The sequence below is a fragment of the Patella vulgata genome, chromosome 4 (genome assembly GCF_932274485.2).
Source record: "Patella vulgata chromosome 4, xgPatVulg1.2, whole genome shotgun sequence".
In the NCBI taxonomy this organism is placed as follows: Eukaryota; Metazoa; Mollusca; class Gastropoda; family Patellidae; genus Patella; species Patella vulgata.
This window is the reverse complement of record NC_065882.2, coordinates 86,934,403-86,950,410: the sequence shown is the minus strand read 5'-3', so window position 1 is coordinate 86,950,410 and position 16,008 is coordinate 86,934,403. Positions and strand designations below refer to the sequence as shown.

At 34.8% G+C, this 16,008-nt stretch overlaps 1 protein-coding gene across 1 annotated transcript; it reads right to left on the bottom strand.

Annotated features, from left to right (window-relative positions):
- Nucleotides 1-1,196: 1,196 nt before the first annotated feature.
- Nucleotides 1,197-12,268, bottom strand: LOC126819170 (histone chaperone asf1b-B). Its single transcript, XM_050547047.2, has 4 exons — nucleotides 12,040-12,268; nucleotides 8,877-8,992; nucleotides 7,660-7,836; nucleotides 1,197-6,331 (listed from the first exon to the last, which is right to left on the bottom strand). The coding sequence occupies exons 1-4, from the start codon at nucleotides 12,146-12,148 to the stop codon at nucleotides 6,089-6,091; spliced, it is 645 nt and encodes a 214-aa protein (XP_050403004.1). The 5' UTR covers nucleotides 12,149-12,268; the 3' UTR covers nucleotides 1,197-6,088.
- Nucleotides 12,269-16,008: the final 3,740 nt, after the last annotated feature.

Sequence of the window (16,008 nt, the reverse complement as noted above, 5' to 3'; positions counted from 1 at the left end):
TTATAGGTTTTAATCTTAAATACCTGACCCTAACCCTAACCCTAAAATGTAAAAGTGATGGAAATAGAAAAGGGAGTCGGATCAAACATGATCGCCAGTACTACTGACTTGCAAAGAAGACAAGAAAGTTGTCAGCAGGGACTTGTAAGGTTAAAAATGGATCTTTAAACATTAAGATCTGTTCAAATCAGAACTATCCTTCCATTTAATATGCCCCCTGAATGGTTTCTTACTGTTTTACTAATACGTAACAAGAAGTTTGAAAAAAAAAGGGGCATCCCTGGAACTCTCATAATTAATTCTTCAACTTGGATGTTAAGTTGTGTGTATGGGTTAGATGGAGAGAGAGAGAGGACTTACATATGGTTCAGTTTTATTTCAATAATTCGCTTGTAGGGGTTTTTAGCTGTGGGAGGAAACTGGAGGACCCGAAGGAAACCCTCGCAGTTGGACAGGCAAACCTACTCCTTCTGATGTACAACCACTTCATATACATGTAGGGGTTAATGTCCTAAATGAGACGGGCATAAGCCATACAGTGTGCTATGAGGGAAGTTTTGCCCGGACAGCGGCACTATGATGTATTCTTATATCGAATTTTAACTTCCAAGGGTTATTTTATGTGCATGCTAATGTGTACATGGGTCCTCGGACCTCGCTTTTTTGTCCCATACGAACGACTATACATTGTCCCTTTCCAGACCCTCTGTCCAACACCACCAACAAGAGCCAAATCTATTTGTTATGGCCAGCTCTGTTTTTGTCAAGGTTGCCGAAATGTGATTGTTGGCGAGATTGTAGGTTAGGGTAAGCATTGGGCCTAGGTCCAGGGTTAGGTCTAGCTCTAACCCTGTTGACATCTCGTGACCTATCACGAAAAATTGAGCTGGCCTCATCATTTAGCACTAACCAACCAACAAGGGGAATCACTCCAGAAAATCAAGACGAACTTCCTTTATTATATACTAGAAGATTGCCCGGCTTCGCTCGGGGGTCATAACCCCGAAACCGGAAGTGGTAGACTAACGCCACCTGGCCTATATTACTCCCTGGTCCGAGCTACCCCTATACCCCAAATTTCAGACTCGGGGCAGACCTAGTGTAGCCGCCAACCACGAACAGACAGACAAACGACAGTCACAAATATATATATAGAAGGTAAATAACAACTAGAAAACGGTTTTTCACTTAGAAAAAACTGTAATAAATGTTTTATTTATGGATTAAATATTTTACCAATAATATAAACAAACAGTTGCATAAAATAATAAAATAATTTGTATTATTATTAAGAGGATAATGAACCTTTAAAGTTTCTGATCAACATTCGAGGGATTTTAAATCCACAAACTGCAATATTGTTTTCTTTTGATTGGCATTTAGTAATTGAACATATTAACACAAGGTACAATTTTATGGATACACAATTACTGAGTTTAATACTAAGCGACATTTCGCAAGGATACTCCCCCTCAATTTTATTGATACACAATTACTGAGTTTAATACTAAGCGACGTTTCGCAAGGATACTCCCCCTCAATTTTATTGATACACAATTACTGAGTTTAATACTAAGCGACATTTCGTCGACGATGCTTGATAAAGATGAGAGTATCCTCCTCGAAATGTCGCTTAGTATTAAACTCAGTAATTGTGTATCAATAAAATTGAGGGGGAGTATCCTTGCGAAACGTCGCTTAGTATTAAACTCAGTAATTATGTATCCATAAATTGTACAACATTGTTCCTTATTTACAAAGTTAATATGAGCAATTGAAAATCTGTCAACACTTGGTATCCATTACAGACAATATAAACAGCATATAGTCAGCCAGAGCTGAATCTTTTCAAGGGATGTTTATTTTTTTTTTTTAATTTGATTCAATCAAAGCCGGGAGATGATTTACCATGGATAATGATTTTATTTTCATAATTAAATGTTAAAATAATCAATTTAACTACATTTTAATGTCAGCGAAAAGAACTTTTTTTTTAACATTTTCTGAAAAATGCATTTAACATGGAGACAATAACAAAAACATGCGCATGTCTAGAATCTAATCCGAACTGGCATTTAGTGATTAAGCACAACACAAAAACACGACACGATTTAAAGGGGCATTATGGGATATTAGATAAAGAGCTGGTACATGTACATGTAGTTCTCACTATAATAGTTAAAAACTAGATAATGTAAAGCAAATTTGCTGAAAATTTCAGTCAAATTGATACACTCTGAACCAAGATGTTAGCGAATGAATTTTAGGCCTAGTCTCAATCATCATTACTAAAGTCAGTACGATAAAATCGGATTCAAATCGGACACATAAGATGGCATTGAGAGTTGATTATGGTCTTTTCATGTTAATTAATACCTAATTAATAATTTAGATAACATTTCAGGCCTAAAGAAATACCTACAATAGGCATATTTAGCTCATGCGTACTGTATGTTTAACAAGGGTTTTCATCCGGTCATATTAGATGACAAACAACATTAATGTCCTTTAAGTAAACATGTATAATTTTACACGAAACATTATCTTAGCATTCTAATTGCATAATATTTTACTGATTCTTCTGCTTTAAGGTGTACAAAGTATTCTTTTCTGATAATGTAAAACTTGGTTGTTTCAACATTTAATTCTAGTACAATTAATTACATATATGTACATTTACAATCTCCTGAACTATTTGAGCAAATATTGTTTCATTTCTTGTCTTCATTCAATCAGTTACGAGTTCTTAATTTCCAAAAATCAAACTCCTAAAAAATAAACTCCAGTTCGGACAAGGAGAAACATTTCATAAATACATGTAAGTAGTAGTTATTAGCACCCTTTCCTCGGTGTATCGGTGAATATCAGGACAGTTTTAGTCGAGGGGCCCAGCCGAGGCGGCCCCCGACCAAAACTGTCCTGATATTCACCGATACACCGAGGAAAGGTGCTAATAAGTTACTTACATCACATTTCTATCGAGTATTGTGAACCAACATGTGAAAAATAGTATTTATCATCGAGTCGTTTCAACCGAAAAGTGACAAATACTTTCTGCTCTTTCATTATTTATCCCTTTCTGAGCCTCACGTTACATTTCATGGTAGAATGATTTCGCTGTGGAGAGACGACCTGAGTAGTATTTACACGTGCGTCTTGCTATGATACTCTGAGCGTAAAACAATCACGTGTTTGTTTAGACCACACCTTCAAAACATCTTATCTATGGCGTAGAGGACTGTGATATTATTAAATGTAGTGTAAAGGAAATGCGAAACGTGGGTCATTCCTGGTGAAAGTATGCATCGGCGGATGGTTCTTCCGTTGAAATTTATTTGTAATAAAGTTTATGACTTTCTAGGCGTTTTTTTCATCCTGCTTATTATCAATGCCTGTGAAGTGTCCAGCAAGAGAACTGCGCCTTCTATCATCACAATTAATTAAAATAATTATTCAATATTCTAATATATATATTTTGCATATTAATATAAATCAAACCAAATTATAAAATAGATGCCAATTAATATGTATAATAATTGATTTTTGTAATATGTTGTTATGTTAATTTAATGTCATTGTATATGTTTTTGAACTGCCATGTAGTTCCCCCCATTTTGTTTTGTTACTATGATTTTGAATAGTTGTTTCATGTACATTGGTTAGAGCCATCCTCTTCATTTGCGATCTGGATCGGATCTGGATCGGACTAAACGTCCGCTACTGATTGCTTGATAGGTATCTAAAACGGTTTAAAAGTATCCGTGTATCAGAAATGAACAGTACTCTTTCTGTACATTACTGATACACGTGTATCAGAAATGAACAGTACTCTTTCTGTACATTACTGATACACGGATACTTTTAAGCATGTATTGCGATTAAACAGGACAGTTTTATCAAAGGTTACCAGTGGCAACGAGTAGAAGTGGGATGTAAGGGGAGTTACCTGGCACCTAGAAATGGACACAAATGGGTTGCAACACATACATGTATAATCATGTAATATGAATGTATATAAACTGATTTACATTCGATCGTTTCTATTTTTACTCTAATTTCAAATCAGTCCAAATTGAATGTCAGTCGGCAGTATTCTCCTGTGGGAAATGTTTAGCCTCATTCATCGAGTCGCTTCATTACAAATGGCGATTGAAAACTAGGGTTATTTCAAGACTTTTTTTATTTTGTCTTAAATATTGTACATGTATATGTATATCAAAAGCCCATTTTTTCAAGGTATGATCATAAGATAAATGTTGATTTAAATTGACCAATACGACGTGTTTACAATGTCGAAGACTGTGGATGATATTGAGTTAAAGACTTGCTACCTTTAATGTGTAACTATCAAGTGGTGTAGTTTTTAAGCCAAGAAAAAAAATTATTATCCAAAAATAGATAATATCCCGTCGTTTGTATTTTAGGAGAACCGACAAAAGCTCCACTTAATCAAAAGTCTCCCCCTTAAAAAAATCACTCCCTGTTTCGATAAGAATGATTTAGAAATTAAGAAGAGTGATTACTTGTGTGTATGGGTATGGTTCTGAAGATCAATAACGGCAATGTAAGGGGTCATTCCTGATTTCATAAAATAATAAACCCTGCATGACTTTGTATAGGAGAGCGATTTTCAATTTTAAGGGGAGGGAGAAACCACTCCCCTTGGTCGACCTTCAGGTGCCCGGCAGGTGCTTAAGAGTGATCATTCTCCTAGATAACAATGACTGATTATCTAAAAATGCAGATGATTACACCAGCTTTAGGGTACATGTACATGTCATTTTAATTTTCTGGATATAATACATTTACATGTATATTTCAAGCCAAATTAATTTACACCTTAACGTAAACCACACAATGTATTTTCTTTACAAATTATACATAAAATGAGTTTTAATTTATTGTTATCAAAAATAGTCTAGATGAATATCTACAATGGATAATTTTCTTGGAAAACCAATTATTAAACTGATCAGGGTACTGTCAAGAAAGAACTGAAATGGGGTTTTCCCGTCCACTCGACACAAACTAGGTCATTTCGGGACTAACATATGGTTAGTGTTTATTTCAATAATTCACTTCCGCATAGGGGGTCTTTAGCAGTGGGAGGAAACTGGAGAACCCGTAGAAAACCCACAAGGTTGGACAGGCGACCCTACTCCTTGTCACATACAACCATGGAATCAAAAACTCTGCCAGTTGTTTCAATGACAGATCGTATGATAACCATTCGGCCATCAAACCTACGTACTGTCACGAAGTTGAGATCATTATTTTTGGTTGTATATAACTTTTATTTGTTAATATTTGTATTGTGCGTCGTTTGTAATTACATGAACGTATATTCGTGTATGCTAAACAAAATTTAACAGTGTCATTCCAAAAAATATTTTTTTATATATTTCATTATTATCCCGCGCAAATCCTTGAAATGAACTCCATCAATTATGGTTTTTGTTTCCAGATGGTTCTCCACAAACCGTTCCAGATATCTTTACAAGTCTTTCTACACACATCAACCTATTATATAATAGTTGTGCTTTTTACAAATTACAAATCTATATGGAAACAAATTTGACTTATTTGCTGGTGTAAGAGGAGGCAGGATAATTGTATATTAGATTTAAGACGTGTCCCGTCTTCATTAGCCCAGTTGGAGCAGAACCGTGGGACGTTAAATCCCATTTCATTACATTACTATTTAAGATGCTTTCTTCTGAATTTTAAGTCAAATACTTGAAATGAAATCCCAATGTTCGAACTGCCTCTTCACAAAATAATTAGACTCTCACATCTGGTTTGTTTTCTCAATTTGTTGGATTTTGATTCTCAAATGTCGGACAGAGCACAGGCTTTTATACTGATGCAATCTGACACCATTGAATGTAATCGAACAGCATTGAATGCAATCTGTCTGTTTTCAATATGCTGCAGTATTATAATTTAAATATGACCCATTTATTATAGCACTATTTAGCTGAAATTATTCCATCCTGTATTGAAGAATACAGGAAATTATTCCACTGTATATTGATGAATACAGTCACACGTATAAAAACCTTGTCATCACGCATCTATATAACATCAGTTACATTGCTTTCACAGACGTGTCCATACTGATGCTATTACTGTTCTCCTGAAAGTTATTTGCACCACCAAGTGGAGCACAAGCAGGTTCACACATCTGATTGGACGTTGTCTCCATATTTTCTATATTTCCAACTGGCGGTACGTTTTCACCATTTTCCCCAGTAGCAACAGTAGCTGTATTATCATCCCAGTCGATTTTAAACTTCGTTACCCTTGGTTTGTTTAAGATGTTTCTTTGTAACTGAAAAATACAGCAGACAATTTCATGGAATATAAAACTTTACACAGAGAAAGGGGGGGGGCACTCAACATAAACTAGGCTATTGCACGACTAACATATGCATCAATTTTATTTCAATAATTCGCTTGTACGTACAAGTCTTCAGCAGTGGGAGGAAACCACCCAACAACACCCCCATCCCCCCTCCAACTGAGAAAACAGGGATGGGTAGACAGTGTTTGAGTTGTTGCATAACCGATTGTGTGATTACTATTTATAAACCCACCCTGGAAAGAGAGACAGGGTTTAACATCCGCTTGACACAAACTAGGTCATTACGGGACTAATATTTGATTCAATTCTATTTTAATAATTTACTGGGATGTACGAGTCTTTAGCAGTGGGACGAAACCCAAGGACCAGGAGAAAACCTGTGAGGACGGACGACGACCCTACTCCTTGTCGCCAGGGTGACTCAATGGCAGCCACTATGTTCTACAGCACATGTGGCTAGATTCCTCAACCTGGCTCAAGGCAAATGAAATGCCTCGTTATACGTACATTGTAAAATGAAACAACATATAGTCAGTTTAGGAATAACAGGAATCTTAAAGCATATTTTCTATAAAAGTCAAGACATCATTTTTTCTGTGTTTAGGCTAAATAGGAACAATTCTAGCACTTTAAAAAAACAACACTGGAAATAATAGTGAATTACCTCCCTTGTTTTATATATGCTCCGTGACTTTTCACTGTAACCAGGGTATCATTTATCTAGTATTAATTTCTTTCACATTCGTTTAATATCAAATCTTTGTTTAAAAATTCGTAAAAATTGTTTAAAATCACCAAAAATCATCTAATATGTATTTGTGTCCAGTTTAAAGCTCACCCATTAATTTTGATATTGATTGTCCAATATACAAGTATTTAATTTCCTGACCATTATACATCAATAATCAATTGGGTTGTTTATTTTTTAACAGTCATCAAGAAATTAAACGCTTGTAAATTCGACACTCATTATCAAAATTGAATGGTCAGCTTTAAACTGGACACAAGTACAAATTAGATGATTTTTGGTGATTTTAAATGATTTTTACAAATTTTTAATCAAAGATATGGATATTGAATAAATGTGAAAGAAATTAGTGCTAAATACACAAGATTAAACGATACCCAGGTTACAGTGTTTGGCAAAGCTCAATTTTGCAATGCAAAAGTGGGAATTTTGCCTAGGCAGTGGCACTCCACCTACTGACAATCCTTCAATATAATCAACTGCACCTATGAATGTAATCAAGGTACTGTTGGAATAAATTTCAGACATTTTTGAGAATTTTTTTTACCTTTTCATATATAACTGAGGTAGGAGGATTTTCTTTCAATTCGGGATCATCATATTCATTATTTACATAGTATCCGACACGGATAAACTCTTTTGATCTGTAGCAACACGTTAATAATATAATAGTCACACCAATAACATCATCTACTGGTATTTTAGTTATATCTGGGGGATCAGCCTACAAAATAACATAAATATATTATATCATAAGCACATACTTTCACGCAGTGTTTCGTTTGATTAGACCTAATCCCATTCAACACTGCTGTAATGAAAGCAAATATCTGTTCCAAATTATGACTGGTCAATAGTCCGATTAACTAATACATAACTGTGTAACAATAAAATTCGGGTTTAAACAGAGCTCCAAATATAATTACGGAACATTACGTCACGACCCACGAAATTTATTACGCCCAATTAACCAGTACATACCAGAATACTGCAGAAAACTAATTGCGTGACAAACGAGGCTATCAAAATGGCTACAATGTAAACAATACTGTTTGGACACGAAGAATACTTTCACTGCGTTTAATACATTAAATCACTGTCCAAAGTTTTAGGGAATACCCCAGATTAAACGAAGGGCTGTCATGTTGCTGTTCTTAGGAGAGATTTGATTGAATGGGAAAGAATAGGCACACTGCAAATCACTTTCATAATGTTTAAATATAGAATAACCAGTTTAATCCAGATTATTTACAATTATTTATCTACAGATGAACTGAATGAATTACATGTAACTATAGTTACAGGTGACTCAGTAGGTAACCATAGATACAGACTGGTGAATCATCTTAAAGCTACAATTTCATATTTTTAAGTTATATTTTTAAAATTTATTAAAATAAAGCCTTAAAATAGATGGTATCCATAAACAGTCCTACCTTGTTAAAGAATAATCCTATTAATCCTATAATTCACTATTGCCAGCTGAGAAATTGGCAAAAATATCATTTTCAGCTTCAAATTCAAACGTTTGAACATAGCTATTCCATGGGGGGTAGGAAAACAAGGGAGGTAATTTTGTTATTATTTCCTGTGTCAATGATTTTTAAGGGTGGGAAATAATGCCCATGATCGTATACATGTAATAGTGATTTGATAACCTATTGAGTAAAAGACATAGAAATAATTAGGTTTTGACTTTCTTAGAAAATATGAAATTCTCGCTTTAAATGACCAGTTCGATGATAAGACATACAAACTTAATACCTGAAATACAAACATGTGTCGTCCTCCTGGAACAGGACCAACAAAAACTGTTTCTAAAACTTGATCATGTTCCTCTGTTTCAGCTGAACCAACATATATTAATTTCCATTCTAAATCTAAAATACGAGAAAACAAAATCTATTAGTAAACAATCTACTGTCTAATATTGTAAAACACAATATAGTTCATCTGTAGATAAATATATAGGAGCTATGGTGGCTAAGTGGCAAGCCTGGAAATAAGGCACCTGTCACAGACAATGTCAGGCACAGATTCAGGCTTTGTCAGGCACAAAACCTCATTTTGTCCGGCACTGATTTGTCTTTTTTATTGATATTATCAATACATGCCCTGCACTAAGTTGAAAATGTCCGGTACTGTTTCATTAGTGCCTGGCATTTTGTCAGGTACATCTAAAACCGTTATTTTCAGGCCTGCTAAGTGGGTAAGACGCTGGCTCGCTAGCCTTGAGGTTGTGTGTTCGATCCCTGCATTGGTCGAAAAAGATCAGGATTTTCTGACGGTAGCAAGTCATTTCGGTCCTGCGTCATTTCGGACTCAACACAAACGTCGTTTCGGACTCAGTCAGGCGACTTTTCGGACTCGGCCAGGCGACTTTTCGGACTCGGCCAGGCGACTTTTCGGACTCAATAAAATCTGAAAAATTCTATGTATATATTTGTAATAACTGTTTTTTCTTTCGTTTTAGGTGAGGCTAAAAACAGACCATTCACAATAATAAAGAAATTAAACATTGTTAGTTGTCTTTTATTTATCCCATACAGACCATACGCAATTGAACTTGAAGTAAAACCAATATTACTTGCCTTTTATGTTTTGTTTTATTTATAACTGATCGGCGCCCATCATAATAATAAAGAAATTAATACTTGCCTTTTGTGTTTTATTTATCCCATACAGACCATACGCAATTGAACTTGAAAGTAAAACCAATATTATTGTTTTATTTAACTGATCAGCGATTATTGCATTTAATCTGTATTTTTATGGGAAAGTTCAGATTATTTACGATAATTGATCGCCAAAACACCGCTACTTACCTTTTGTTGATTAGTGAAACCAGATTCTTTAATCTGTACCTGTATTGATCGGTGATTTTTGTATTTAATCTAGTGATTAGTGAAACCATTGTTGTATTATGAAATAAAAACACTGTAACTTGTATTTAATCTGGTGTTGATTATTGAAACCAAGCTGAGATTATTGATAGCCAAAGCCCACGACAATAAGGCCTCCGGTGTGATGCTTGTGATTTATGGCAACATCGTACCTGTGATTCCGGTACGTAATGAATTTTCCTTTTATTGTTATTATCAATACGCATCACTCGAGATAAGTATCGGAGTTTAAACCGTAATAGAGATGACTTCAAATGGAATGTGTGAAAAAAAAGTATTTTATAAGATAAATGAATACCCGACTGAAGCTATTATTTCATCAAATAAATATTCCCGTTGTTATTAATGTATGGTCTGTATGGGATAAATAACGTGCCTAAAGCTGGTCGTACACGATCAAAGAAAATTTAACAAATTTCTTTGACAGTCTCTTCAAATTTTCTTTGACCGTGTACGAAGCCAGTAAATAAATTTGCCTCTGCGTCGAAAAATGAAAGTGAAATCAATAGATTTAGATGCGTGCGCAGATTTGTGGCAAATTTATTTGACGGCCTATCGTACACGAGCATAAGTTCCAAATCTTTGACACATTTATTTGACGAAAAGCTATGCATGCCAGCTTTTGTCAAATCTCATATGGCAAATGAAAATGTGGCAAATTTCCTCTCGTACACGAGCAAATTTATTTGACAAATCTCCATTTGTCAAAGAAAATTTGCTCGTGTACGACGGGCTTAAGGTCTGTATGGGATAAATAAAACACAACTAACAATGTTTAATTTCTTTATTATGTATACAAATATATACATAGAATTTTTCAGATTTTATTGAGTCCGAAACGTCGCCAGTCCGAGTCCGAAAAGTTGCCTGACCGAGTCCGAAACGTCACCAGTCCGAGTCCGAAATGTCGAGGACATATTTTTTGGAGTCCGAAATGATGTAAGTCCGAAATGACACGGGAGCGAAATGACATGTAATCTTTCTGACGTGGTCTGACAAGGACAGTTGTCTAGTCGTTTGGATGGGACAAAAGGCCCAGGTCCCATGTAAACTTTGGCATGCATGTAAAAGATCCCTTGGTTGTTTGAATTTGATTTAAGAGTAGGCCACAGTGCCGCTGCCCAGGTAAAGTTTCCCTCATAGCACATTGTATGGTGTATGTCCCGTCTTCATTAACAGAACAACAGTAGGACGTTAAACCCTATCTGTAGATAAACATTTGTAAATAGGCCTAATCTGGATTAAACTGGTTATTCTATATTTACACATTATGAAAGTGGTTTGCAGTAAAGTACAAATATATAGCCCACTCAGATAGCGCTGGCACGATATTTATCGTTGAATCGAACTACAGAATGGAACCACGCAGGGCATTTTGCCCCGACAGTGGTATTTCTGCAAACTCTTCATCAAATTTCAATTGTCAACTTTTATTTACATGGGACCTCGGTTTTTTATTTTCATATGATGAACGACTATACTATACTGTTCCATGCCCCTGCATCACAATTCACTGACATACGGTAGGTAAAACATGCTGAAACATTCCCAATCAACTTTCTTGGCTAACACTGGTTAATACACCAAACTTACTCACTGAGTACCCCCCCCTCCCCTCCCCCTGGGGCTCCCTTGTCATTTTTATTTTGATTATCTTTGTCACTACAGGGCCGGCGGAAGCAATTCTTGATTGGCGGGGCTTCCATCCTAGGTCCTTATAGGCGTGGGTCCCGGGGGCCGCAATAACCTGGAGAAAAGAGTACTTGCGGCCAAATTATTGGGGGGGCTAAAGCCCCCCCCCCACTCCGCCGGGCCTGCACTAAAAAAACGTAATCATTAATTTTGTAGCTGCTAATTAAAGCTAGGCTAGATCTAGCTGATCCCACTTGATTTCACTCGATTTGAAAAGTTTGGACGGATTAGGGAGAAACATATTATATTTCATTTGAGTCATTTGACTGAAGTCAAGAAGGCAAAGAAAGATCATAATAAATAGAAATACTCAAACAGTAAAAGTAAAATACCTTCAGGTAAATCTTCAATGCACTCAAATGTTATCTCAAATTGAAACGGGTTCACGAATGGCGATGGGTTGTCCAATACATTAACATTCAAAACATTTACTTTTGCCATATTTCAGACAAAGGTTTGAACGAATGTACTTTATTGCAGACTTTCTTCTTCAGTTCCCTGAGCAGATGATAAAACGCGCGAACCTGAATGGCGGCTTAGTGAACCTAACGTCAGTAAAATACCATTTCATTGGTTAAAATCGGCAAATATTGTACCAGGTGATTTCATTTGTCAACGCAATATTTTATCCTCGATTAACCAAAAACATAATTTGAATGAGTGAATAATATTGAAAATACTGGATGTTGAGGACGAGAATAGGAGTAAAATATTTCCGCTTCCGGTTTCAGAAAAAATTTTCAGAAAAAATATCTTCATCGCCGTTCATACATTAATTTCTGTTTGAAGAATGAATATGATTCCTAGAACCACGATAGACGAAGCCAATAAACACATTACAGGTCTTCATAAAAAGGTTCATGAATTAGAAACACTCGTAAAGCAACAAAATGAGGCCTTACATGCCAAAGATGAATTCCACCAAGAAAAGCTGGCTGAATTATCGTCTGCTAAGGAAATGGAAATAGGCATGCTGCAAGAGAAAGTCCAAGCTAAAGAGAGAACTGTCACAATTTTGCAAGAACAAATGAGTCAGAAAAATCAGCAATTAGCTGTTTTGCAAAGAAACTGTAGAGCACTGAAGAAAGTTATTTCATTTAAAACCGATTTATCAGAGTTACTTGTGGCAATCAATGAGGCAGACAGTTGTTTCAAGAACACTTCCATGGACTTGATTGGCGAGGAATTTTACGATGATGAAAGAAGTGCTGCAAGTGATTCAGGCTTGGGAGCATCAGTTCAGTTGTATAATGGTAATTTAACTGGATCAAGCACCCAGGATGAATTGGACCATCAGGGATATAATTCTTCTAAAAAGCACACGCACAAAAACTCGAGCAAAGCCAGAGAATTTTACTTATAATTTATGTTTCCAAGACATGGCCGTGTGCAACCAATTACTATATTTGTAATATAATGGAACGGATGAATTAATATTGACCAAACACAGATAGGCTAAAATACTAAAAGTCAAGAAATATATATTTTTTTGTGAAACCACAACATGACACAGAGTATATGTACATGTCATGTAGTAAAGTTGAAGTATGTGACCATAAATGAATATCAGCATTAATGTACTGTCACCATTAAACTTTTTAACATTATTATGCAAATATTTACTGTCTTATTGTTTAGGCAGCGAATTGTTTGAATCAAGGTCATTCCCTAATAATTCAAAGTATTATTGGTACTATATTATGTCTATTAAAGGTGTGAATTCATTGTCATTTGATGAGAATGCAGATATTACATCCGTATGTGTGTTTATTTGGACTTGTTTATCTTTACAGAATGTGCTATCATCCTACAAACATCATTTTTATTGCAGTTACATGTACCATTTAGTATGTGTACCGTAATAGCTTCATCGTCAATAATTGTCTCAGAATTGAAACCAGTGGATGAATAACAGTATTTTTCGGTCACACCAATTTGGTCTTCTGTTCTTCTGGTTGTTCACAAATAAATAACCACTTGAATCACATGAAAAATGTTTAGTTTTAAATTTCAAAACTTAAAAATTTGGAACTAAACTTTTTGAACACCACAATCAAATACTTTTGGTTTTTAAAGACTTTTCCAGAAGAAATGAAATGGTGTTTAACCATATAACGCCATACTTTTCCCCAAAAAAATAAAAAAGGAAATTTCTCATGCCAGTGTTCCCTAAGAACATAAAATCATTTTGGTGTGGCCTTATTATGTCTTGTTAACCAGTGGATGAATTATGTATAGTATAGCAATCATTGTAACTAACCAGTGGTGATTATTGATAGTATTTTGTCTATAGCAATCAGTGTTAAAATGTTTTTATAAGCTTGTATGACATATATAATGGTTTTGTACTTTTTACTGTTGATCTGAAATTCAGAATTTTACTGATCAAAATAACTTTCCCTATTGATCATGATATATTTTGTTGATATTTGTGTGTTAAGACATTCCAGGAATATTATTGGATCTTGCCAATCTTAATCTCATCTGTTCCCTTTAATGGCTGTTAAATAATTTAATTTAAAAAGTTAGAAATTTGTTATTGATGATTAATATTCAAAGTACTATATATATATATGTCACTTATTACCAGCCATTGAAGCCATATGTTGTTGTTATTATTAATTAGTAGTTAATTAGTTAGCATAATTATGATCAATTAATTAAGCTATAATTATACAAGATCAGTACTGTGTATATATATAACAAGTATATATATATTAGTCTAAACCACTTGTCTACGATGTCACCCTGTGTGATAGTGGACGTAAAACTCCAGGAACGAAGTCTAAACCATTGACGCAAATTCTCAATCTAGACAAAATTGGGCATGACTGACATAATAAAAATGGATGAAAATCTTGTCTATAAATAATGTGATATGGGATGTACAATCCAGTTAATTAATTGATCTGTTGTTTCAATCTGAAGATTTATTTGTTTATTGTCATAATATTTATTATTCAACCATAATCTCTTGTGATATATTTTCTTTTTAAAACTAATGTGGTGCTAACCCCATCATTTGAGGTCTAACTACCACTCACATTCTCTTCTTCTTCTTCTTCTTCTTCTATATTTTCCGACGTGGTTTCCCCTTGTCAGTGATGCAGGACGGAGGGCCTGACAAGGACAGCTGTCTAGTCCTTCAGATGAGACGAAAAACCAAGGTCCTGTGTAAACATTGGAATGCACGTAAAAGATCCCTTGGCAGTTGGAATTCGATATAAGAGTAGGCGATAGTGCCGCTGCCCGGGCAAAATTTCCCTCACAGCACACTGTATGGCGTATGCCCGTCTTCATTAGCCCAGGTTAGGAGCAGAACAGTAGGAAGTTAAACCCCATTTCATTTCATTTCATTTCATTTCTTCTTCTATATGTCAGGTCTTTGCATTGTGACAGATCTGCCATATGAAAGAAATGTTCTTAAGAATGTATTGGGTTGAATAACATGGGATATAATGTCTTAGTTATAGACTACATGAATATGAATTTTGACATGAAGAAAGCCCAGATTTGAGCTAATCAGTAGTGCATTAATACTCTAGACTTTATCAAGCTGTGTATAGACGAGCGAGCGTATTAATTATATATTATATGTTATTGTCTGTAGTTAGATCAATTCTAATCAATTAATAACATCAGCATTCTATTTATAACCGTGTCTATGTATTAGGGACCAGGTAGAGTCTCTCATCCTCCTTTGAGGGATTTTTAATCCATTTAAAATTACAATATTGTGGGGGTTGCATCTCAGAAAGGAATATCAGTCCTAAAATAGTTCATGTATATTCAATATTTACAAATATGTAGTGAATTAAAAATTTGTATTTAGGATTTCGTTAATGAAGCATTCCAATCCAGTAAACTATTACGAAAACATTCAAAGAATAAATTTATGTAAAAGATGTCATAGACTAAAATTGAGGGGGATATTTTTGATAAAGACAAGAGTATCCTCATCGAAACGTTGCTTAGTATTAAACTCAGTAATTGTGTATCCATAAAATTGTACCGTGTGTTAATATGTTCAATTACTAAATGCCAATCAAAGAAGATATTAACAGTCTCTGGTTTATTATATTAGCACAATGTTTTGGTAAGTTACCTGTTATTGAAACACCATGCTCATGTAATGAACCAGCGATTGTTTTCAATAAAACTGTGTTCTGTTAAATAATTATTGTTTTAGATTTCATCAAGTTTTGTAAGTGAATTGTGAATTCCATTTCTTTGTTTTAAAAAAAAAAAAGGTTGATGTTTCATCATTTTGGGGCAGGTTTTTATTATTATATGGGCAATCA